A 19,430-nucleotide genomic window follows, 5' to 3' on the forward strand; every position below is an offset into this window, starting at 1 on the left:
TACTTAATATAAATAGGAAGGCTATGCCTTTATATCACGGCCAGGCCGCAGGCCTGGCTACGCGTGTGAAAGGATACCTGAACTTTTGAGATAAAGCAGGGTTGGATTCATAGCCAGGTGGTGTTGCTGCCTAGCGCGTGAACGTCCGTAACGCGCTTACACACTTGTTGGGTCGTCGTCGTCCATATAACAGATGGGCTGAGGCCTTTTGGCCACGGCATGTCGATGACCTTTGTTGTTTTCTCTCCTCATGCACCCCATTCCCCACGCTCTCTTCAACGCGCTCTTCAACGCGCCCCAAAACCAAAATGGCCAACACCGCGCCCAAAGTCGCCGAGGTCGAGCGCGAGGAGGCACCCGCCGCCGTCGACAAAAAAGCCCAGGCCCTCGCAGATAAGATCCGCACGAGCAGACACCTGGTCGTCTTCACGGGCGCCGGCGTCTCGACGTCAGCGGGGATAGCCGACTTCAGAGGGCCACAGGGTGCCTGGACGTTGATGGCTCAGGGCCGCGAGCACGACTTGCGGTCCATAGATACCTTGGAGGCGATACCTACGCCGACTCACATGGCACTCGTGGAGCTTCAGAGCCGCGGGCTGCTCAAGTATCTCATCAGCCAGAACTGTGATGGCCTGCATAGAAGGAGCGGGATCTTGCCTGTAACCTACGACTCTTGCCTCTTTGAAGCTGGCCGCAAGCACAACTTTTGGCTAACCTTTTCAGGGCATGATCTCTGAGCTCCACGGCAATAGCAACCGCGAGTATTGCAAAGACTGCGGGAAAGAATACATTCGAGGTATGTTCACATGTCTACCTTGGGTGGGCGATTTCACACACACTGACCGTGTCCTTGTTCTCTCAGACTTTCGAGCCACTGCGCCTGACGAGAGTCCAGTGCATGACCATCGTACAGGTCGCAAGTGTGCGATCTGCGGGGGAATCCTGCTGGACAGCATTATCAACTTCGGCGAGGATCTGCCTGAAACAGACTTTCGGCGCGCACATATGAATGCTCAAAAGTCCGATGTGTTCCTCGTCTTGGGATCCTCATTGACGGTGACCCCCGCGAATGAAATCCCAGAAATTCCAGGCCGGAAATTCAGTCCCTTGCTAGCGATTTGCAATCTCCAAGAGACGCCGCTAGACGCTCTCGCTGACATCAGGGTCTTCGCGAAATCCGACGATCTAATGCTCCGCGTTATGGAAAAGCTGGACATCCCCATTCCGGCCTTCATTCTTCAGCGCCGGCTGGCCATTAAAAATGGACAGAATGCAAGAGGAAAATTCCAAATCCATATCACTGGCGTGGATGTCGACGGAACACCCAGTACGTTTCTCCGGTCGGTCAGGTGTCGCAACAACAGACGTGTCGCCCGCGCCGAGCCTCTCATTATAGACTTCCGCGGTGACTTGGATCCAGGGACGAAAGTCGAGCTCGAGCTCGAGTTCATGGGCAATTATGGCGAACCAAATCTGTTGCTAAGCCATGATCACGTCGGCCAAGCTGACGGATCAGTCATGTATGACCTCCAGTATAATCCAGCCGATGGAAAGTGGGATTACAGCAGAGCCAGCTCCCTGGATTGAGACTCGGTCTGGTGGAGATCGTCTTCTATGAAGCACCGAGGAAATCGAATCGCATGCGTCTCGAAGGTAGTTTCTGTATCGATATGACTGTGATCAGGGAATGCAGGAACATGAAGGCGCCGGACATCAGGGAGCGGGCAGAAACACGTGAATGCAAGGAACTGTACTGTAAATCAGGGTTTCGGTAGTGGGCCCACCTCAGGTGCTCCTGAGACGACAGCGGCCGTTACTGCCGAAGCACCACGAACACTAATATTTTATGAATGACCAACAGACCTCAAATTTCCACCACACTCACCCGAGTATTCGTAGGAGATGCGCCCGTGAATAGCGACTGAGGCCCTCCAATGACACTTATCAGCTAGTGGTCGCCGAAACTAAGAGACAGGAGCCTAGGCAAGTAGCTAAGCGACCTCCTCAGCCAACAACCCGGCGAGTTTATCAAGGACGAACACGGAATAGCGCTCAACCTCCACGCACGATCGATGGAAGCTTGGCTGAGGAGAAGCAGATCCAAAGCCGGCAGTCACGGGGCTGGAAGGGTCCTTTGTACTCTGTACGGGGGCTGAGCCGATTGTGACAGCGGGCCGACCCACCAGACAGGACCCGTCGACGACGTAATGGCCCACAGAATCAGGGGTTCAGTCTCAAATGTTTGGCGGGGAGGCCAGCATTGTGCGAGGGGCTGTGACTCGCGTCGCAAGCTAGAGCAGCAACGGCGTGAAGCTGTGGAAACGAATTCTGTCTTTTATGTGGTGATGTGCTCTTCTCTTCCCTCGTGCTGTTGTGCCGTCCTTAGTTGACTCTAGCGACACTTGCCAGCACTGCCTGCTCAACCCTTCGCGTACGCTGCCATCGGACGAATCTCTGCCCAGCCTCGAGCGACCAAACCGAATCGTACCACAAGATGACTCGCAAGAAGGCACTGCTGATCGGCATCAACTATGCCGGCACCGAGAACGAGCTCAACGGCTGCCACAACGACGTGGAAAACGTGCGCGATTTCCTTGTCAACGACCGCGGATTCTCGGACGATTCCAAGGACATGGTGATAATGACGGACACGCCAGATAACGAGGGCACGCCGTTCTGGCCGAGCGGCGAGAACATCTTGGCCGCGTTCAAGTGGCTGACGTCGTATAACAGAGACGGCGACATTGTGTGGCTGTCGTACTCGGGGCACGGAGGTATGGGCGCGGCCGACTTGCCGGTGCAGGGGCAGAGACAAGATCTGGGCTGACCGACAGATGCTAGGTCAGGTCAAGGACACTGACGATAACCGGCCGACGGGCTTCGACGACACCATCTGCCCTGTGGACTTCACAGAGCACGGCCAATTATCCAGCGAAATTGTGAGTGACAGCCCAGCCTCGGCAGACGCTACCTGCGTAGCTGAACACCACTGACGCGACATTCCCGTTCAGTTGCATAGGAAGCTCATAAGCCCCATGAACCCGAACGCAAGGTTGACCATACTATTCGACTGCTGTCACTCAGGTTCGGCCTGCGAGTTGCCTTTTGTGTACCGGCCAGACAGGGAAGGCAACATCAACTTGATGGACCACATAAAGAAGGGCATTGGGCTGGTGCACGCAGCCGGGCAGCTGATGCGAGGCGGGTTCAGCCGTGACAAGATCGCGGACGCCAAGATGCTGCTCGGTGGTGCGACGGACTTCTTCAACGGGCTGCACCACGCGCGCGAAAGCGAGGCGGACGAGGAGGGTCTGGCCGCGGAGCAGTTCGAGGAGGACTGGGACAAGGAGGGTAAGGATGTGTGGATGTTCTCGGGCTGCCGCGACGACCAGACGTCTGCAGACGCGACCATCTCCCGGGGCTGCGACTGGAGCCATGTCGTGGGCCTTCATTGGGACGATGAGAGAGGATCCAAACCTGACCTACCGAGATGTATGTTGCTTCCTCCTGGGACTGCCAGTGTTGGCGATTATGTATGGATGGAGACTGACCGACGGACGAGCAGATCCTGCTGGCCACTCGCGGGAAGCTGGTGGAAAATTACGAGCAGATCCCGCAGTTGAGCTGTGGCGGGCGTTACGACCTTGACGAGCCTCTGAGGGTACGCTCGCTGACCCCTCATCTGCACCCGCAAACCTTTCTCAGGTACTGACTGTCAGCAGCTATGATTCAGACGGCCACAGAGCCGCAAGAGGACGAAGGGTATGAGGCATCGAGGTAGCATGAGGTCGGTCGCATTTGCACGGAGCCCGGCTGCTTGTTTTGTTTGCGCAGGAGCGTAGCATCCGGATGATATTGACACCCTAGGATCAGCGTCATATAGATTCCAAAATGGCATGTGAAATTGATTGATGAATCTGAACATTCGCTCGCGAGCAGAATTGAGCTTGTTGGTTATGATTTTGACGTGTGGTGGGAAGGAGGGAGAAGGGGAGGAGGAGACAGACACTGACGCAACAGGAGTGACATCCTTGGCAGTGTGCCAACACAGTGTGTGCCAATCCCGGACGGCCCAAGCTCCCTGCCCATCAAGGTTCTAGCTTCTCTCCCTACCTCAGAGCTCAGAGCTCAGACTCAACTTCAACATCGACATTCAATCTCGATCTCAATCTCAGCCTCAACCTCGATCTGCCAACTCAGCACAACACATCACAGCGCGCTAACTCACATTGCGTCGCCCTCTGCATGTTCTAAGTGCACTTGGACGTGCCTGCGAGGCTAATACGGCAATGGAACGCAATCAACCCGCCGCCGCGGCCAGCCTCTTGGGTAAGTCGCCGCCTTCCTTATCGCTGGGCTCAGACTGCGGCCGAGGCTCGACATCGACACGAGGCTTTCGTCATGTGTCCCTCATTTCCTGCGCTTGCAGAGTCAGTCAGATGTCAACCACTGCAGCAAGTCGCATGCATCTGGCACGAGGGCGCCCAATGTCGCGAAGCACTCACCTACCGTCAGCCCTCTTCGAGAGCTTTTCCGGATGCTAACTAGCTACCTCACTAGACCAGGAGGGAAAGATCATCGCCGAGATCCTCACCAGCTATCGTGACCTCGTCAATTTTGCCACTGAGCCCATCACCAACAAGACCTCTACCGGCCAGGCCTCGTACAACAGTATGGCCATGGACCTCGAGACCCAGACCCTAGTATGTGACTTCCCGAACTCGTGCGCTGCGAAGTCATGGCTAACGTCATCACAGATCAAATCAGTTGAGAACCTCCTCTCCCTGACCCGCCGCATTCGTGAGCTCTGGATCGTCGGACCCTTGCGAAAACCCGGCGAGGGCGACCGCACCGAGGAGACCATCGAGTCCGAGGTGCAGCAGGTGGTCGGTATCCTCAACCAGCTGCGCGCAAACAAGCGACAACAGCTTGTCAGCGAGGGAGGCGGCTACGGCCAGTTTGAGGTCGGCGACTTGGCACCACCACCACAGCCAAACGTGCCTGGTGGTGCAGGCTCCACGGCAGCTCCTACAAACGGCACAGCCCCTCAGACAGGCGAGACGGCTTAGAATGTCGTTTCACCAGCTGACGGCAGCGTGCGGGGAACTCAGATGCAGTTGGATGGAGCGGCGCCTACAAATACGGAGGCAGAGCCCACAGGCCAGGTACCTGAGCGGGCGCGCACCCTCAAATTTGACGCATCAAGGGACAGCGGTGAGGAGGCCGTGAGAAAGGGTGTCGAGCTCGTGAGGAACGACTCGGATGCCCCAGCAGAGCGACTTGGTGACACCGATGGCGCCAACGCTGCGCAGGCAAGAGGAGAGACAAAAGAGCACAGGCGCAGAAAGCCGAAGCCCGCACCATTGAATCTCATCAGCTTCGTGCCTAGAATTACCGCCCCAGGTGACGAGGGAAAGACTTTTGGGAAGGAATCTGCGGACGACTCGACATGGCCGACCTTCGTAGTATTTACGCCTACAGCGCTTAGCGCTGCAGCGGACGCTCCGGCCCAGGATGCCTCTGCCGACCAGGAAATTGACAGTCCCACAGCGCCTATTGCGACAGATGAGTCCAGCGACTCTGGGTCGTCTTTGACATCACCAACCGACCGGGATGGTGAGGCCGCAACGGAGCACTCCTCGGTAAAGCTGTCGCCCCCGAGTGCCAGCGCCAACCGAAAAGATGAGATATCAGGCGAAGAGCACGTTGAAGAGCACGTCGAAGAGCGTCCACAACCGACGGACTAGAAAGTCCTTGGGAACGGGGCTCTGAAGACCAGTGCTCTGCCGTTCGTGGCCGCAAATGGTCTTGCCAGCAGTCCTCTCCCACCGCCCAAGAGGGACAGGGGTACAGGGGGTTATGAAACAGAAAAGCCGGAGATGAGGACGAATACTCAGGTGACCAGGTTCATTTCAACATCGACTCGCGAAGACAATGAACACGTCATTTGGACATGAGGGTGAACTGCAGCTGCGGCCTGTGATAGCCACATGCAGTCCGTGGGCCGTCAATCTGTAATGAAATGCGCCCGTGAAGGTAGAGTCAGTGGCTGCCTGGGTGCTGGAGAACGCGGGAGTAGTGAGCAGCTTTACTATCAGTGAGAAACCTAGCTCAATATCTACACGAAGCTCCCATTCTTATTCCAGCAGTTGTGACTGCTGGCTTTTTCATTCCACAAGTTCTAATAAAGTAATTACCTCACTTCTATCCCGCAGAAGGAATAGTCCTCAAGTTGACGAACACAGCCGCATACGTCGCTGTGGAAACCAACAATTCGATATTGGAGTCCTTGATTCCAATCGAAAGCGTGGTAGCAAAGACAACCAAAGCCACCGAGACCGTGACCAGATTATTCACCACGAAAGGATGCATAGGTAACTAGCTAAAATACAACAGGGATATATTACCTAAAGAGGCTAATTGCCCAGCTTAGGGAGCAGCACAGTCTCGCCAAGCCTTGTCGCATGTTGTGAACGCTTTGAGTGTCGCCGAACATGTTCACATCCCGGCTCCGCATGTCAGCAAGCTCCCAGCCTCCCACAGTATTTGGGCAGTCAGCGACTTTTCCACTCACCTCTTACTGGATCAATCTCAAGTCAATCTATCCATCGTTTCTCTAATTCATCCGCGCGTTTCATTCTCCATTCCAAGTCAACCTAGATAAAATCCCAGTCATCATGGCAGACGCAGAGAGCACCCACCGTCTCGCACGTGCAGCGGTGCGGACTCTCTGGCTCTTCCAGGCCCTTACCGGCGGTCTCCTCTCTCTCCTCTGGGCCGTCGACATATTGCGGGAGACCCGTAACCCCAGCTACGGATCCGATGCCTACCATGCCACAAAGGAACTCTTCCTGGCTATCCTTGCAGCCGTGATAGTGTATGCTGTCATTGTTCAGTGGCAGTATCCGGACCCGCTCCCCAAGATTACCGCCAGGTTTGAGCTGGCGAAGGGACTGCTCGCCACCGCCGTGTGGCTCTATCTGCTTCTGGATGCCATCCTCTACATCCCTGACTACGACCCATACTGCAGGCGTAGGAAAATAAGGATAGTCACTTGCGCAAATTCTTTCGCTATCCTATGTCCGTCCTGTCTTGGCTAGAGTCTGTGTTGCATGATGTGTTTTAGCTGACAAATCACCAAGGCGTCTTCTTTTATCCGACTGTATTTTGGAGCGCGAGATTGGCCCGCAAAGCTAGGAAGCAGGAGACAGCAATTGGGGGTGACACGACAGCGGGCGAGAACACACCTTTGCTGCGAGGTGTATAATTTCTCTGATCAGAAACATCTTTTGAGCACTATATGCGCCTCCGGCCTTGGAATTCTACTAAAGAAATCAAGGATTTCGACAGCGAGTGGAATGAGTTGGTCCAGAACAATGATTAGATGGGGAGCTTGCCATGAAAATATGCAGGCCGGATACTTCAGTCTACAGGCTCAGGTCATCTCGATCACTTTCCCATTGATCTCTCGGGCACGAAACCTGGGATTCCCAAGTTTTGGGTAGATATACTCGTAATCTCATGATGATGCTTTTGGACCGCATGGCGCCGTCTTCTATAAAGGGCCACACAGGATCTGATCAAGCTCCACAATGTAAAATGGGCCTATACAGGCAGGGTAAAGGCCGCCGGTCAACTCATGAAACCTGGGCGTTATTGGATAGAACAGACCCTATCCTCACAAATAGTTCTCTTAACACTCCTTATTAAAAGATGCGGAGGCTGTACAGTATAAAACACATCTGCAACCTCTATTTCTCTCATCGACATTGTAGTTCAGAGCCAGACTTTATAGACTGTGGGATAGATTCGCCCATTTCATGAATACAGTCTTGAAGCAGATAGACTGTAGCAAGAGATGAAACCATTATGACTTGAATACGTGCAGAATTATGAGGGCTATCACGCAGACTTTTGGAATATATCCAGACCTCGCCGCCACAGGCTCGTCTGTTGTGCCTTGGCTGATCTGTTTATCTGTTGGCGGCCCATGCGTCTGTTCGGCGAGATACCATATCCAGCACTGGTCTGATCAAGGTCTTTATAAGGGCAGTGAGATTCTTGAGGAGAAACTTTCTGGCGTAGCTCGCAAACAGATATTTCCAGAATGCGGTCCACTTAATAATACCAGAAAAAAAGTGGAAAGGCCGTGGTCAATGTAACCCATTTCCAATTCCTTTTATTAGAGAAATAGACTGTGTCGGGTCCTGGCCATGATGACTTTGTTTCGAGCACCATATACATGCAGTCTGTCTCATATCAAAGCTCGTCCGCATGGAAACTCCAGACCTTGCTGTTGGCCGCATAAGTTGAACGCTTCCTATGTAGTGACATCTGGACCCCACGAATTCAACGGTATAGAGATGCGATCACAGGTCCAAATACCATTCTGAAGATCCTTCTCAAGGACTTTAAGATGTCAAATCAACGGCAGGCGGTCGTTTACTGTTCTCGCCAAGATGGTGCACATATTTCCCCCAGTGGCCAGAATTCGTGAATCACAGGCGCCCGGGTACACGATTTAGCCTGGACATGTACGATGGCATTTGTTGAAAGACATCAGGCCAATCCATCAAGTCCAATTGAATCAATACGAAAGCGCAATTAGTAGCAATGCACCTGGGCAGATATTGCGCCCAAGTTGTTTGTGAAATCATAGAATCGTAGCCAAACGGCTTTCAGCTTCAATTCAGCTGGCGGTCGGTCGATGTAACCCCCTGCGCCTCGCCCAGCAGGACAAGGACGGCAGCCAAGCAGGCGATGGGTGCTTGGGCGCGGACAAGCTTTGGGGCAAAGCAATCGCGCGACTGGGCGCGCACAGCGGACAACAACTTGATGTCTTGGCCGCGGTAGTTTTGGGCGTTGCTGTCATGGCAGTGAATCAGGCACAACTACCTGAAACTGAGGGCTTCGAGACATGGCTGAGATGGCGTTTGCACAGGGAAAATGGGGAGGGTGTGATGCCGCCCGATCAAGGTTGGCGTATTCAGGTCCGGCGGTTGTATTTTGCGGCGTCAGGGTTACACGGGGGACGAAATGAGTGCCGTATGCACTTCAGGGCTATTACCAAACAGCTTCCTCATGCAGTCCTTGGCTGTCCGGCTGAGAAAGCCTATGCCAACTAGGGCTTGCTGTCTTGGTTTGACAGCTTCGGAGCAGTGTCCGTCAGAGGCAACGGGGACCGGCCGTGTGTCTTGGCCCAGCAGTGCTGATCCCTTCCGCCCAGCCTCCGAGACGTGAGCATGTTTGACGCGTTGTGCCGCCAACTCCCCGCGTCTATGGACTCTAGGCCAGACTCTCTCTTTCACACCATGATCATGATGCCTTGGGCAGGCGAACTCCAGGCAGCAGCGATGCTCTCCTTTGCTTATCGATGCGATAGTAAGTTAGAAGGTCGGTAGACGGAAGGAAGCTGCTAGACCGAGCACGCAGTTGCTGCCCGTTGCTCGCGTGAGCAGTGCACACCCTGCCGCTTTCCAGATGGGGCAACAAGATTCGTTTACCAGCAGGTCGGTGTGGGGGAGGGAACAACAGCCAAGCCACAAAGCCGGGCAAGAGCGACACAACGGTAGCTCTCCGACCGGGCAGGACGGGGCGGAACGAGGCGGAACGAAAAGAGACGTCAAGACTGAAAGTGCAGGTGCGGCAATACGGGGATATCAACGGCAGGAAAACGGGCAAGGAAGGTGAGTTGGGCTTGGAGTTGGAGTTGGAACTGGAATTCTGTAGGAAGGCACCGGGCAGTTGGAGTGTGACCAGCCTGATTGCCTGAGGACCCTCCTACCTGACCTTGGTTTCTCGACATGCGTGACCGTCACCCAGTCAATCAAAATCAATCAATGAATCAATCAATCATCACCAACCGACCAACAGATCAGCCAACCAGCCAGCGCATCATCCATCGCTCGTCAATCCGACGGGACATCGGAGCACCACCTGCGCAGCCCGCGCAATGCAACATTCTGCGCATGTGCCAGACGAGCTGGACGACAACCGGCACCAATCACCGGTTTCGATTTGCACTCTGTCGACAATCGAACCCTCCACAGACTTCCTCGTGCGGCACACTTGTCAGCTTGGCGATCCCTCGGCTTGCCCCGATCCAGAAGGTGCCTGGAATTCTTGCCCACCGCGAACCTAGCCTGGTAGCCCCAGCTTGAAACTTTTACGAGCTGGAATCCTTTCCTGCGACTGCGAGCATGCAAGCCCTGGGCCAGATGGCACTAGAATCCTTCTAGAACGCCAGTCCCCAGGTCCGCCGTGATAACGACAGGGCCAATGCCAGGCCAGAGACCGACCACCCACTGGCACGGCAGCATGGGTTGGCCAGGTGGCGAGGGTGTGCCGGTCTGCATGCAGCGGCTTGGAGTGCACTACAGTAGTCCCCGGTCTTGCTTCTGGCCGCGCAGCCGCGCACTATGGTACGGCTCCCAGGACCATCGAGGCAGCGTCTATCCAGCCCTGCCGAGGTCTGTTGTACATGTTCGATCGCACAGGAAGTAGTTTGCCTCGACAGAGTACACGACACGCATGCAAATGTCCGTGAAGGATTTGGCCTTGCCCTTTGTCTCGGCCAACGGGCAACCGGCACCATGAGGATCCCCAATGTCTGTCGCCTTTTAGCTCACCTCGCCTCATATCGCCAGCTGCCGCCCGCCAAGTGCAGACATCTGCTGATATTCCAGCAAACACTGGCCCTCCCAAGAAAACGGCAGTAAGCCGCGTGAGTCGTGAGTGCGCCCACCCAGCCCATCGTTAATCCATCAGTCACGAAATACAGGCATACTGATAAAGATGAGTCGGTCTGTTTGACCCGTCGACAAATTCTTCACGCGACCACTGAGCACGCAACTCTTATCAGTGGGGGGCGACCTGCCAATTGTAGCAGGACTGCCAAGCCACCAATCCGTATTGGACCGGATTGGAGGCAGTCCAAGCATTTCTCAAGCAAAAATCCCCCCAACGCCAGAACCTGAGCCGAAGAGTGTCCCGCCATGGCCCCTGGCCCTGGGGTCTTGTTAGCTCTTACTGTGCCGTTTCTCATCACTCTACTAGCCAGCCCCTCCCCCAATCGGTCGTTTCCATCACCGTGGCCACTGGCATGGTTGCATGGGGCTCGGCTGAGTTTTGCCTCCCTCTCTCTGCCCTTCTGCCCTTCTGCCCCTCGATTGCATCCGCCGGGCACCCCGTCCGGCTGTCTCAACTCTAGATTGGCCCGAGTATAGCAATGGCCGAGGTGCAACCGAGGGGCTCGTATGCAGATGATGAACCAACGCCCAGCCATGTGTGCTCGCAAAATCTCACCAGATGTCAGCATTGAACAGATGTGTTGCGCTTCTGTGGTCTGAATCCCGCCCCGTGGACTCGTTCGTAGATTTAACGTTGCAGTAGTGTGCGCGACCTGTCCTGGCCACCTGGTCAGCCTATGGACCGCCACGCCTACTGCCCCCAAGCCGCGTACCAACGAATCAGCACACCTCGGCTGCCATCGCCCGAACCCTTGAGCCTCTCTCCATTCACCTGCCAGGGGCCCCTGCATGTCGCCATTTCATGGTGGTTGTCAGGGTGGAGACGATGCGGAGGCGGAACTAACATTGAATCGTCCTCCTGCACTAGGTTCCAGCACCGCGGCTAGGTCACTTCTGGCTGCATCCAGCTACCTGGTCTGGCCTAGATAGAGTGATAGACGACATGGGCATCTGAGTAGGGGCGAGATGATCCCGACCGAGCCCTTGCAGCTTGCCAGTGGTCCCCGAAGCCAGATAAAGTTCCTGGCATGTCCCAGGTCTGTGTCTCGCAGATCTTCCCCTCCTCCTCCCTCCCTCACCCAAACCTCTCTCCCCAATTCTCCATTGATCAGGTTCAGCCATGTCGCAGACCGTGAACTTGGACAGAGCTGAGATCGCACAGGCCGAGGCGGCCGTGCATGGCCTCGAGCCTGGCCCGCCTAAGGGCCAGGTTGACGAGCTCAAGCCCGAGAAGGCCAGCATGGATGTCATCAACGTCCCAGACAGCTCCCACGGCGACCTGCTGGACGACGACGACGTCAACTACCCGAAGCCCACCGAGGAGGAGCTGCACACGCTTCGCAGGGTCTCTGGTCACATCAACTGGGCAGCCTACTCGGTCGCCATTTGTGAGCTGGGGGAGCGTTTCTCCTACTACGGCTCCAGCATTCTTTACACCAACTTTGTTGTCCACAGTCTTCCCCCGGGCTCCAACACCGGTGCAGGCTTCGGTAAGGGAGGCCAGTCCGGCGCCCTGGGACTCGGCTCCAAGGCTGGTCAGGGTATCTCACTCACAAACCAGTTCTTTGCCTACCTGGTTCCTCTGTTTGGGTAAGTTCATCGCTGCTGCGGCTGCCACCTGCATCAAGTGAGGGGAAATTTACTGACTGTTTTGCGACAGTGGCTGGCTCGCCGACGCCAAACTGGGGCGGTACAAGGTCCTCCACATCGCCATCTGTGTCTCCATGACTGCTCACGTTATCCTCGTGGCCGCTTCAGCTCCCTCCGTCATCACCCACCCAAACAACGCTCTTGGCGCCTTCGTCATTGGTATGCTTGTTCTGTGCATCGGTACCGGCCTCTTCAAAGCCAACGTGGCACCGCTGCTGGCTGAGCAGAACCACGACCGTCGCATGTACGTCAACACGCTGAAGTCTGGCGAGCGAGTCATTGTCGATCCCGCCGTCACCAACACCCGTATCTTCCTCTACTACTACATGGCCATCAACCTCGGCTCCTTGTCCGGCCAGATTTCCATGGTCTACGTCGAGCTGTACGTCGGCTTCTGGCTGGCCTTCCTGCTCCCCACCGCCATCTTCGCCATCTGCCCCATCGTCTTGTTCCTGATGAAGAAGAAGTACACCCTGAGCCCTCCCACCGGTTCCGTTCTGGGCAAGTTCTTCAAGATGTTCGGCATGGCCATGAGGGGGAATTGGGCCAAGATATTCAACCCGGCCAGCTTCAAGCGCAGCTTCACCTGGGATTCCGTCCGCCCGTCCAACGTTCCTGTCGACCAGCGGCCGAAATGGATGACCTATGATGACGAGTGGGTGGACGAGGTCCGACGTGGTCTCAAGGCCTGCAAGGTCTTCCTCTTCCTGCCAATCTTCTTCTTGGCCTACAACCAGATGACCAACAACCTCACCACGTAAGTGCCTCTGTTGTGGTGTCCATTTCATTGCGACTGCGAGCTAACAACCGAACAGACAAGCCTCAACCATGCAGCTGAACGGCGCGCCCAACGACCTGATCCAGAACCTCAACCCCATCTCCATCGTCATCATGATCCCCATCCTGGACCGTTTCGTGTACCCAGGCCTCCGCAAGATCGGCATCAACTTCACCCCGCTGAAGCGCATGGCCTTCGGCTTCGCCTTCTCCGCCGCGTCCATGGTCGCCGCCGCCGTGATGCAGTACTACATCTACAAGATGTCCCCCTGCGGCGAGTACACCACCGACCAGGAGTGCGTCGCGCCCATCAACGTCTGGGCCCAGTGCCTCCCCTACGTCCTCGTGGGCCTCTCCGAGATCTTCACAAACACCACCTCGTACGAGTACGCCTTCTCCAAGGCGCCCGACAACATGAAGAGCGTCGTCATGAGCGTCAACCTCGCCATGTCCGCCATCTCCTCCGCCCTCGGCCAGGCCTGGACCCCGCTCGCCGGCGACCCCCACTGGGTCTGGAACTACGGCTCCGTCGCCATCATCGCCGCCGCGGGCGGAGTGGGATTCTGGCTCTGCTTCAAGGACCTCGACAAGGAGGAGGACAAGTGGAACAACCTCAAGAAGTCCGAGTACAAGGGCACCCAGCAGCCGAATGCGGGCCACACGGCTGCTGACAAGTCGCTGGAGCCGGAGCCGGTGAGCGAGGTTCCCAGCGAGAAGATCTAAAGCATCTATCTAGGCGTAATGAGGCCTGGCTCATAGAGTTTTCGCCCGAGACCCACACCGCAGAGGAACTAAATAACGTGATTTTAATGATGTATGTATCATGGAGGGGCTTTTTCGGAACGGCGAGGACGCGACTACAACGGTCTGCCTTCTTTTTTGGGATTCAGGTTAGGGATACCCTGGGACGAGACACATGTTTCGTACCGATTCATCTCTCTGTTAATACATACTGGACAGCCCATGGTCTAGTTTCATACAAAACTCCCACTCTTGCTTCGTGAGGTCTATGTGTGCTTCACAGTCCTTCGCATTTGACATACTTTCATGTACCGCCACCATTTCATACTCGTGTCTCGGGCAGGTTCTGAATCGGTCATATCTTCGGGACCGTCTTTGAAGCACGATTATGCACAGCAGCCTCAAGCCTCGGGCATACCTACTTTTAAAGTACCCGCTTATTAAAATAACTGTCTTATATTAATTCGTTCATTCATGTCACGGCTTAGGAAATGAAGCAAGCGACCCCCCCCCCCTTTATACGCTCTTACACTCTCATGGCCCTGCCCTTACCTTTCATCATCCATGGGCTCCTCGGCAGGGCGTCTCACTTTGCGGTTCGTACATATCAGCAAGCACTCTGGTAATGACCAGCACAGGCTGACGTGCATGTAATGGTACGGAACCTGGTGAACGTCGCATTGCCCGTGGTTATCCACCCAGGATGTGTCCAAGACCGCGCCGACGCCCACTCTCCATCCGCGCGCCGGTACAAATGTTTCTGGTGATCGCGTAGGCTTCTGGGCTGCTGCTCGTCGGAGGGTCGATTCTTCGTGGCAGGACCGTCAGTGGCACCTCATTGCAACAAGGGCGGTCGCTTTCACCTCTTGGTGTGGCGGCTTTATGGCTCAATGCAGGTCGATGGTCACTTCATTCGCCGAAGTCCGGCACATAGCACGGCTTGTATGCCACGACAGCGTCCTCGACGCTGGCAGTGCTCTATAGCTTGGGCTGACCAGCTCACGGCTTTTCGTGCAGGGTATGAAGTGGGTAGTAACTGCCTAGGTCCCCCCCTACCTGTTCGTATTATTATTGTGCGCCGTACACCGTATTATTTTTACATGGTGTAGTTGATCAACTGAAGTACACCAGTACACTGTCAGATGGCTTGGAGGGTTCACAGGAATAGCTTACGGGCGCCAAAGGGGTCCCGGAAATCTCGAGCGCTGTTTGAGTTTGACTTGGTTGAAATACAGTCCACTGGCGTCTCAGCCCAAAGAAACCACAGGACTCAAGTACGCAGCCAAATTTGAAAGACCTCAGGTTTTTTCAACAAATTGTAATTGCGCTGGAGTTCAGGATCCGGTCTTGTGGACAAGGACATACCGCTGCTACAGTCTTATAATCTTCTTCGCTTCTTACAACACGGTAGAAGCGACTGGCCTTTCAGGATGCCAGCCCACAAGATCTTCCATCAAATCCTCTAGCAACTGCAACCCCACAGGGGGCGGAGAGGGTTTCTCTTAACGCATGTGACAGGGCAGTCCGCCTGGCAGACAGCCTGCTGCATAGAGGCACCACCGCATCCCCTAAAATAGGGGATCTCATGATCAGCCGCCTGGAATGCATTGAGCTCACCGTTCTCAGCTCTAGGCTGATTTGAATCCTTTTCACTTTAGAAGAATTGAACAGACTTTAAATACTCGAGCCTCAGGTCTATCCAGCCAAAAGTTGTTAAGTAGCAAAATGCTCTAGTGTGCAGTTCAGGTGATGGTGTCCTTCGTATTGACGGATCTCGGTGAGGGTCCATTTAGATCAGATAAGATAATCGTTTCACACATCACTCCACATAGTGGGATCTGACAAGAAGATATTTTCCCTTTTCGCTGCATCTGGAGAACTATACCTCGGACCAGGCCGTCTCACCCGGGGCATTCCTAGCTAATCTGGGAAGGTCAACATCCTGTCTACTGGCCAGAATAAGGTCCTTTTCAGGAGAAGAACCAATGCTCGGAGTATGCGGTCGTAACTCCGACTCCATTACCACGATCATGGTCTATTTACCTCATGACACAAACAGATACCCTTTTTGGCGGATTTGAAAACCCACTCATGTAGCAAGGGCAAGCTCGTAACAAGTCCAGATGAAAGCCTGATTAAAGAGGGCCGCGCCAGGCAATGTCGGGCGATGCTAACCTTTAGTATGAATAAGTTCCGTACTTAGGTACACGGCTAGATTACTTCGGGGGATTTCCACCGCCGGCGGTCTCATAACAAGTCAAATGTCTCTGGATCAGGCAAGAGAAAAGAGACCAGTGGAACTGTGGGTGCAACCGACATCGGTCGGCTGCAAGTCTTGCCCCTAAACTCGGGGCATAACGGATTCATAACTATGAAATGAAGAACATAATTGCAATCACGACCACGCCCAAATTCCCGAGAACACTCGACCTGTGCGTGGGAGAGCCCGCAACGGCCACGACTAGCCATATCGGCCTATTGATGACCCCCGAGATGTGGGCGTCTTTCGACGAGGGTAGATCGTGGCCCGTTGCTGCGAAGTCACCGTCCGGGCTGTCAAGCAACGGTGTGGATGTGGGGGAGGGAGGATCCAGGGGAGGGAGCGCGCCCAGTGTCCCGGGGCTGATTCCATGGTTGTTCCCGACCCTGCAGCGTGAGATGACTTATTAACTACTGGCATAATAAACTACTCAGCCCAAAGACCAGTAATTTCCAATCCCTTAGAAATATACCTAGCAGTTTATAAGCACCATACCATTATATTTCCCCCTTAAGGCCTTTTAAAGCTTTAAATGAAAAAAGCTAAAATGTAATTTTTAAATAAATAATTAAGAATAAAAAGTAAAAAAGAAGGTTTTAAGATTTCTTTATTAATAAAATATAAATAAATATATTAAGTTATATGTAAATTTATGTATTAGCTTAAGGCTGCTAAGGAATAATTAGAAAGCTAAGTAAATAGCAGATAGATTAATAAACAGTTGATTTTTCTTTTTTTTTTTTCAAAAAAAAAAAAAAAAACATAGTGTGGCCGAAGCCACTCGCAGTAATGATCTGCTCGTGTCATCGTCGACTGTGGACGACGTGGTCGCCGGCGAAGACTCCGATCCCGATGTCGCCAGACATCTTGCAGTACCGCAGGAACTGCGAGGACTTCTCGGAGAGGTAACTCGAGCCCACGGTGAAGCTGAGAGTGCCGGTCTTCTATTCGGCGTTCCTATCGATGCAGTAGTCGCACCCGAGGTAGTAGAACATAAAGGCCGACCCAGGCCTGCACAGCCCGGGGCTCCTGCCCGTTAACTGGGCCTCAAGGGAGAGGTTGTTGCACGCGTCGAAGCACGCCGCTGGTATGACTTGGTTGTCAAGGTGGCGGGCTCGTTCCCGTGGCTGGACATCTGGATCGCCGGTGTTATTGTTGAACTTCCGTTCCAAAAGGGAACGGGCGCCCACGGCCTTGTCGACGGCCTTGATGAAGACGCCATAGCCTAGATCGAACCGGACCGGGTCCAGGATGAAATACCCTTCATTGAGCGGGAACTTTCCGTTTTCATCATTGCCGCCGAGATCTATGGTTTTGACGAGCTGGCAGTGCGCACGTCGCAGAGACTGGCTTGGAGGATCGCAGTTGGTCCCTGGTGATCACCCTCATGTGAGGTCTGATCACTAGAGTGACTGCACAGGTGCTGAATCTCTATATCACTGGATTAGTAGTTGGGTTAGTAATGACTAGTAAATACCTGGCGCTATATGTTTTTGCCTTTTTGCAATTTCTAGAGATTGATTTTAAATGTCTTTTATTAACAAAGTCAAATGTTTTATTGATGACTTTGCATTTTCGACTGTATTCTGGAGGATTAGCTCTGAAAACATGCTGAAAGATGAGCTAGCTATCTACTGATAAACTTTTGGCTGGTGTAGCTGAACAGCGGAGCCAGGGATAGGGTCCGAGTGGCTGCCGGCAGTTGCAGCAACGGCTCCACGGCACAGCGCACACCAGCACTCACCGGTACATGTTTTTAGAAACTCCAACACGTCGGGCATTCCCGACCCCTCTCGCCCCGCGTCGTCGCCTTATCTTGCCTTGACGCCCCACGGAAACATTACGGCTTTCTTTGCAACCCCCATTGAACTATATGTAACGAATTCTGATCCTTACGCGCCTATTTCATCTAAATTTTCATGACGGCTGAAAGATCAAAGCATGGACCGCAATACACTACCCGAACCGACGTGCAAGGACTGTCGCGATGGCGTTGTTTGGGTTGTGCGAGAACTCCAACCAATCAACCCAAGGTCTGGGTACTTTGACTCTCGCCCAGGGTTCGATCGCATCCGTGTAGACGATTACCCTGCACTAGCCGGCCTACAAAAATCTGCAGCAGCTGGTTGTGAGTTATGCCGGTTGCTTCATGCCGCCGCGCTCTCAACGCAGGCTATCAATGTCTTCAATGATCAGAGAGTCAACATTCAGGATACGCACACGGTGCGAATCCAGATGGGTTTAGCTTTGATACGAAATCAAGCAGAAGACAGCATGAGAGAGACACCTTCAGACACGGAATCCAATGACTGGATTACGAGCGCTCACTTGACCTTCCACCTCGCTATAGGAGAGCAAAGCATCCTCACATCCGGCCTTCGCCGAGGGGTGTACACACCAAATCACGAATCATACATGAACTTTGTTATGGCTCGTTGTTGGGTCAGTTTACCTCTGACGTCTGGGCCAGGCTCCGGCCCTTCACAGCAGCTCCCGCCACCTTTGCACCCAAATGCCCTTGATCAGGGGCCAGTCAATCTGATGAAGTCTGCTATACAACGGTGTACCCTGAGTTGCAGCCACTCCCACGATAAAAACGAACCGTTTCTCCCATCCAGGCTTGTTGATGTGAGAGGTGATATACTCCGCATCGTCAAAAAAACTGAAATCAGATCGGATTGCCACAGAGATCTGAGATATCTGGCCCTTAGCTATTGCTGGGGTGGCATGTCACAACTCACATTCAATGCCTCGACTGAATCATGGCTGTCGTCCGGCTTCAGCTCGAACGATTTGACGCCAGTACAGGCCGATACGGTCTCCGTCGCGAAAGCACTATCCGTTCCATGCATTTGGATAGATGCCCTCTGTATACGTCAAGGTGACAATGATGATTGGGATCACGAAGTAGAGCTCATGGACAAAGTGTACTCTAATTCCTTTGTCACTATCTGTGCCGTGTCATCCACAAATTGTCAAGAGGGATACCTACATCGCGATGGAACCCGAATCCCCATTCACACCTTTGGCTTGGAAAACCAAGACGAGACAGCCTCTTCGTGGTTCATCCAGGCATTACCCATCATTTCCCACGGGATTCCTTTACATCGACCACTGACCGAGGAGCTGGGATCTAGCGCTTGGCTTCGCCGTGCTTGGACGTATCAAGAGAACGTTCTTTCAACCCGCTGCATGCTTTTTTGCCGCTCTGGGGTGCACTTTCGCTGCTCTAGTTTCGAATGCTCAGAATATCT

At 54.0% G+C, this 19,430-nt stretch overlaps 6 protein-coding genes across 6 annotated transcripts; 5 read left to right on the forward strand and 1 right to left on the reverse strand.

Annotated features, from left to right (window-relative positions):
• Positions 1-308: 308 nt before the first annotated feature.
• On the forward strand, positions 309-1,587 carry INS49_005851 (uncharacterized protein; the record flags this gene model as incomplete). The annotated part of the gene is made up of 4 exons (XM_043166628.1): positions 309-659; positions 724-796; positions 914-1,327; positions 1,397-1,587. The coding sequence occupies 4 exons, from the start codon at positions 309-311 to the stop codon at positions 1,585-1,587; spliced, it is 1,029 nt and encodes a 342-aa protein (XP_043027772.1).
• A 907-nt stretch (positions 1,588-2,494) lies between these two features.
• On the forward strand, positions 2,495-3,781 carry INS49_005852 (uncharacterized protein; the record flags this gene model as incomplete). The annotated part of the gene is made up of 5 exons (XM_043166629.1): positions 2,495-2,774; positions 2,842-2,939; positions 3,012-3,440; positions 3,566-3,661; positions 3,734-3,781. The coding sequence occupies 5 exons, from the start codon at positions 2,495-2,497 to the stop codon at positions 3,779-3,781; spliced, it is 951 nt and encodes a 316-aa protein (XP_043027773.1).
• A 508-nt stretch (positions 3,782-4,289) lies between these two features.
• On the forward strand, positions 4,290-5,747 carry INS49_005853 (uncharacterized protein; the record flags this gene model as incomplete). Its single annotated transcript, XM_043166630.1, has 4 exons — positions 4,290-4,329; positions 4,561-4,703; positions 4,758-4,964; positions 5,112-5,747. The coding sequence occupies 4 exons, from the start codon at positions 4,290-4,292 to the stop codon at positions 5,745-5,747; spliced, it is 1,026 nt and encodes a 341-aa protein (XP_043027774.1).
• A 930-nt stretch (positions 5,748-6,677) lies between these two features.
• Positions 6,678-7,267, forward strand: INS49_005854 (uncharacterized protein; the record flags this gene model as incomplete). Its single annotated transcript, XM_043166631.1, has 2 exons — positions 6,678-7,032; positions 7,143-7,267. 2 exons carry the CDS (start codon positions 6,678-6,680, stop codon positions 7,265-7,267), a joined length of 480 nt encoding a protein of 159 aa, XP_043027775.1.
• Positions 7,268-11,868: 4,601 nt separating this feature from the next.
• On the forward strand, positions 11,869-13,898 carry INS49_005855 (uncharacterized protein; the record flags this gene model as incomplete). The annotated part of the gene is made up of 3 exons (XM_043166632.1): positions 11,869-12,338; positions 12,409-13,155; positions 13,214-13,898. 3 exons carry the CDS (start codon positions 11,869-11,871, stop codon positions 13,896-13,898), a joined length of 1,902 nt encoding a protein of 633 aa, XP_043027776.1.
• Positions 13,899-16,979: 3,081 nt separating this feature from the next.
• INS49_005856 (uncharacterized protein) lies at positions 16,980-19,028 on the reverse strand (the record flags this gene model as incomplete). The annotated part of the gene is made up of 3 exons (XM_043166633.1): positions 16,980-17,103; positions 17,155-17,498; positions 18,918-19,028. The coding sequence occupies 3 exons, from the start codon at positions 19,026-19,028 to the stop codon at positions 16,980-16,982; spliced, it is 579 nt and encodes a 192-aa protein (XP_043027777.1).
• Positions 19,029-19,430: the final 402 nt, after the last annotated feature.

Source organism: Diaporthe citri (genome assembly GCF_014595645.1).
Source record: "Diaporthe citri strain NFHF-8-4 chromosome Unknown scaffold_2, whole genome shotgun sequence".
NCBI lineage: Eukaryota > Fungi > Ascomycota > Sordariomycetes > Diaporthales > Diaporthaceae > Diaporthe > Diaporthe citri.